Source organism: Musa acuminata, chromosome BXJ1-11 (assembly GCF_036884655.1).
Source record: "Musa acuminata AAA Group cultivar baxijiao chromosome BXJ1-11, Cavendish_Baxijiao_AAA, whole genome shotgun sequence".
Lineage (NCBI taxonomy): Eukaryota > Viridiplantae > Streptophyta > Magnoliopsida > Zingiberales > Musaceae > Musa > Musa acuminata.
The window spans coordinates 8115335-8120910 of record NC_088337.1 but is presented as its reverse complement, the minus strand read 5'-3'; the positions used below and the strand labels follow the sequence as shown (position 1 = coordinate 8120910).

Here is a 5576-nt window from a genome sequence, read left to right as displayed (position 1 = left end):
CTTAACTGCCTGCTCTCGAAGCAGATGCCGGCCTCGTGCAGCTCAACCGCCGACCGGATGATCGTGTCCTTCTTCGGTGTCTTGAGATCCCTGTTCTGCTGCCCGCCGCGTTTCAGCAGGCAGCTGTGGAGCACGCCAAGGGGGTGGAGGCGCTGCCCCAGGCTCGCCGTGGACTTCCGCTCCCAGAAACTTTGCATCAGCTCGTCTACGTACTTCTCCACCTGCTGGAAGCAAAGTGTCCACAGGATTAAGCATAGCTGGAACATAAGAGAAGACAAACTTGCAAACTGGATTGGAAAGCGATCCAAGCTTGAGATGTATGGGCCAAAAGAGGGTCGACGTCTCTATCAATTCAGCAACATTTGCCTAATTTTCTCTGTTCGAATTTATATCGGGATTGCAGGTGGATATGGATGCTGACGAAGTCGCTTGTGATCGTCTTCACGAGATGAAGGGTGAGAGATCCTTCCTAATGATGCAGTAAATTCTATCCGATTGTCCAGCCGCGGTAGAATAGATATATATTCCTTGAATAAGAATAGTTGAGGTAACAATAATTTATAAATGGTAGAGAAGTACAGCGTTGCCCTTTGGTTTGGAGCAGTAGTTTTTCAATCCAAATCAATTCAGTTCAAACTAATTTAATTTATTTTTATTTTTATTCTAACAATTTAGACATCGAAGATTTCGATATTTTGTTGGGAGTGTTTTCGATGTATCTTTATAAGAAGGATTTGACATAATTCGACTGAAATCACCTAATGATAAGAGTGAAAGATGAACCTTTATTAGCTCCGAATCAACATACAGATAACCAAAAACTAATTTAACACAAACCAATCCAGTTTGGTCACTTGTAAGGAAAAAAACATCAATATGGTACAAACCAATCCCAATGAACCAAACAAATATCGGTAATTGAAACTTGTACGTAGATATGAGAGGAAAACACAACTGAATCAAAAGATCCGTCTGGTCAAGCCATGTAAAGACGTAGCAATAAGAAAAGAAATCAAACCAAGCAGAGCATCACAGATTACGGCGACAGAGATCATGCAGATAGGTGGAACTGCAACATGGTGTAAATGGTCTGCAGCACCGTGAGAATCAACAAGACGATGGCGGCCATGAGTGAGAGGGTGGTCCATGGGCTCGTGAAGTAGGTGTGTCTGAGGTTGGCCCGATGCCTTCTCCAATCATTCTGGATATAATTTTTGACGTCGTTTTGGACCTTGCCGAGGCTGCTGCTGGGGTCGAGTACCACGTCCTTGGTCAGGCGGTTGCACAGCTCGGCGGCGGCCTCGTCGCTTCCCACCGCGTTCAGGATGATCCCCTTGTAGTGCAGCAGGTTGATGTCCTTGGCGGAGTCGATGATGTGGTCCATGAAGCAGACGAAGGAGGTGACGTCGTTGCCGGCGCGGACGTGGAGGCGCTCGAACGCCATGAGGTTGAGGAACATGTACTTGGTGTTGTCGTCGACTGTAAGTTTCGGCAGGCTGAGGACACCGTTATCGAACCAGATGTCAAGGAGGCTGTCGGACTCGCTCGTCTTGAAGCGGATGCCGGCCTCGTGCAGCTCAACCGCCGACCGGATGATCGTGTCCATCTTCGGCGTCTTGGGATCCCTGTTCTTCTGCCCGCAGGGTTTCAGCAGGCCGCTGTGGAGCACGCCAAGGGGGTGGAGGCGCTGCCCCAGGCTCGCCGTGGAATTCCACTCCCAGAATCTTTGCATCAGCTCGTCTACGTACTTCTCCGCCTGTGGCATAGTTCAACGTCGAAAGACGAGGTAATAATTCAGGTAAAACGAAAGAAGAAAGCGTAAAGCTGCACTTACCGTGCGATGAAGACCCTCAACGAGAACCAGTTGGTCCAAAACCAGCAGAGGCAGTTGATTCTCGATCATCATCATATCTCGCTTTATGTAGGGCACGTTGTGGTGAATGCCACTTTCGCTAAAGACGGGATCATCGTACGCGTAGCCATGGTCGGAGGACTTCTGCGTCTTGACGCGCATTATCTCGAGCATGAAGCAGCCATCGAGGATCATCAGCCGCAGGAACGATTCCTTATCCTTCCATCGCTCGTCGAGGCTCTGATAAGCCTCTTGCAGTCGCTCAAACTCAGCCTCCATGGCGGCCATGAACTCGTGGAAAGGCTTCTTTGCTTTCTTGAGGAAGTGGAGCAGTGCTCTGTGCTTGTGCTCCTCCATCGGCATGAGGTCATTCTCGCCATGGTGGTACGGGCCGAAGGAGACGATCTGGGGCGTGTAGACCTCTGTGTTCAATTTTTTTATGCAAGCAGGAACCCTGTATATGGACTGCTTCGACCATTGTTTGTTCTCGATTAGTGGATCGATTTTCTTGGACTGGCCATCGATCTCCACCACCCAGCTTTTGTCTCCCACGGTCCCATCGTCAATCTCCATCACCCGTGCCATGGAATACAAGAATGAGAAGTGGAGCATGCAGTTCACAGGTCTCAGGATGCTTTAAGCTCTTCTCTCCTCTCTACTTCTCAGTTACGATTACTTTTCCGTGGATGAAGGATGTGCACATCTTGATTAATCGGGAGAGAACAAAAAGGAAAGAAGACGTGATGGGTAATCGGAGCTTCACTGTCCGGTGTTCCTTTAAGAATGAAGCATACTGTGGTAGCAAGCAATTGCCAATATGCTCTTCCGCCCCGCTTCTTTAGTTTACATCACCTGAGCTGTTCCCTCATGCACATAAAGTGGCACCAACGTCTACAAGACAAAATTTCATCCCTCTATCGCTGTGCATATATCAAAGCCACAAGCTTTTAGTGGCGCAAGGCAACAACAAAAGCAGTAAAACTGTATACTATGAGAGGGATACCTATGGGGTCCAGCTCATATGTGCCTCGGATAATTAAATTTTTTTGAGCTCAAATATTAATTAAAAGGTAAAAAATTGAGGGCAGCGACTTAGAGAGCAGTAAACACGAAGATAGAGAGAGAAAGGGGAAAGAGAAAAAGAAAAAAATTAGGATATTGAGTTTTCTTGACGATTAATGGTCAAACGTTATCAGTTTTGACCTAAATTTTATACCGAGAATCCTTGGAGCAAGCTCTACAATCTTAATGGTGTTGATCTGTAGTTTACCCTCTTCAAGGTATTTTTCTGCTATACCCATTTTGTGAGACCTAGAATTCTCTTTTGATGAGATACACTATTCTTAGCCAAGATTTATGTTCTTGATGTTATTATGATCATCTGGTTATTCTAGAGAAGATTTACTGTAAACCTATTATCATTACTATTGATAGTGAAAATTTGAGGTGGACAATGGTCCCGTGGTTTTTCTCACATTGAGTTTTCTACGTTAAAAGATTTGGTCTCACTATGTGATTGATTTATTGCTCTATTGTTTATGCTGTGCTGGTTGATATTTGTATTTTGATGTCAAGTTGGTATTTTGATGAGGAACCCATTTTGATACACAAAGAGGGAAAATAATTATTCCGTTTTAACATGTTTTTTTCCAACCAGTGGTATCAGAGCAACAGGTTATTTGGTGCTAGTTTTTCTTGTGTGATTGAAATGGAGCAGTCAGATGATATGATTAAATTGAACTCATCAAATTATTCCACTTGGAAGCGTATGATGGAAGATATACTTTATTATAAAATTTATATAAGCCCATCAAGGTTAAAGATAAACCTTCTACTATGGACGATGAAGAATGGGAAGTTCAACATAGAAAATTTATTACCTATATTAGAAGATGGATGGATATAAACTTGCATGAGTATATTTCAGATGAAACCTGAGCTGATGTTGTTTGGCAAAAGTTAGAAAATCTCTTTGCGAAAAAGACAATGAGAAATAGAATTTCTTTCCTCAGAAGGCTTGTAAATTTAAAGTATAAAGATGGTGGTAATATTGTTGAGCATATAAGCCTATTTCAGAGTCTTGCAAACAAGTTGGTTGCTATGAAAATGAATATAAATGATGAGATGCAAGGATTATTACTTCTCAGCTCTTTACTAGAAAGTTGAGAAACGTTTGTGGTGATAATTTGTAACTCTACGCTAGAGGGGACTCTAAATATAGATATGGTTAAAGATAGTTTGCTAAATGAAGATACTAGAAGGAAAGAATGGGATGAATCTTCTTTTGGTGCATTTGTTACTAAAAAACAAGAAAAACGTGGAAGAAGTCATAGCAGAAATCCAAATGGTTATAGAGAAAGATCCAAGTCTAGAAGAGATATCAAATGTTTCCAATGTAATAGGTCAGGTCACATGAAGAAAGAGTATAGGTTTTGGAAGCGATAACAGAATGAAATGAAGAAAAATAAAGAAAAAGACCAATAAAGTTGTTGCTAAAGGTAATATCATTATTGTTTGTGATGACGGTTGTGTCAGTCTTGCAACTCAGGATAGTAACTAGGTAATTGACTTTGGTGCTTCATTTCATGTCACTTCTCATATTGATTTCTTTAGATCTTACACTATTGGTGATTTTGGTAATGTTAGAATGGGAAACAATGGTACATCTAAGATTGTGGGTATTAGAGATATTTGCTTGGAGACCAGTATTGGGAGCAAATTGATACTCAAAGATGTAAGGCATATTTCAGATATTTGTCTTAACTTGATATCTACAAGCAAACTTAATGATGAGGGCTTTACACATTATTTTCGTAAAAGCAAATAGAAACTCACTAAAGGTTCTCTAATTGTGGCAAGAGGAAAGAAGAACTCTTTTTATGTCATGGAAGCTAAGCTACACAAAGGAGATATTAATGCAATTCAAAAAGGTGAAAGTATAGATCTTTGACATAAGAGGCTTGGTCATATCAGCTGGAAGGGACTTCAAACTCTTGCTATAAAGCAGTTCTTACTAGAGTTGCAAGGTACATCTCTTAAATCTTGTGATCATTACTTAGTTGGAAAAACACATAGAGTTGCATTTTATACATATCTATCATCTAGAAGATTAGATGTTATTGATTTAGTTCATACTGATGTTTGTACTATGCAAACTAGAACTCTTGGATGTACTCTTTATTTGATACTTTTATTGATGACCATTCTAGAAAAGTGTGAGCTTTTACTTTGAAATCTAAAAACTAGGTACTCGATGTTTTCAAAGAGTTTCATGTCAGTGTTGAAAGAGAAACTGACAGAAAGCTAAAGTGTGTTTGATCAGATAATGGTAACGAGTACAGGGGTCCTTTTGAGAATTATTGTAGGTTCCATGATATCAAGCTTGAGAAAATAGTTCCTAAAACTCCTCAGCAAAACAGTGTGGCAGAAAGGATGAACAAAATAATTGAAGAAAGGATTAGGTGCTTTCCTATGCCAAGTTACCTAAGTCATTTTGGGGGGAGGCTATGAGAACTACAGTTGACCTGATGAATCTTTTTCTAATAGTTCCTCTGAAAGGTGATGTTCCAGAGAAAGTATGGAGAGGAAAAGATATATATTATAATCATTTGAGAGTCTTTAGGTGTAAAGCATTTATTCATATTTCCAAAGATGAGAGGTCGAAGCTTGATAATAAGACAAAAGCATATATCTTCTTGGGATATAGTCATTAAAAGTTTGGGTA

General features: G+C 41.1%; 1 protein-coding gene across 1 annotated transcript; it reads right to left on the bottom strand.

Annotated features, from left to right (window-relative positions):
- Positions 1-885: 885 nt before the first annotated feature.
- Positions 886-2425, bottom strand: LOC103974708 (UPF0481 protein At3g47200-like). The gene is made up of 2 exons (XM_065088639.1): positions 1835-2425; positions 886-1756 (listed from the first exon to the last, which is right to left on the bottom strand). The coding sequence occupies exons 1-2, from the start codon at positions 2423-2425 to the stop codon at positions 1052-1054; spliced, it is 1296 nt and encodes a 431-aa protein (XP_064944711.1). The 3' UTR covers positions 886-1051.
- Between the last annotated feature and the right edge of the window lie 3151 nt (positions 2426-5576).

Bases quoted from the DNA above. Each gene is read 5' to 3' on its own strand.
- LOC103974708 (XM_065088639.1), bottom strand. From the start codon at position 2,425: ATGGAGATTGACGATGGGACCGTGGGAGACAAAAGCTGGGTGGTGGAG. The intron at 1,757-1,834 runs GTAAGTGCAGCT...ACTATGCCACAG, and splicing joins TTGAGGGTCTTCATCGCACG to GCGGAGAAGTACGTAGACGA.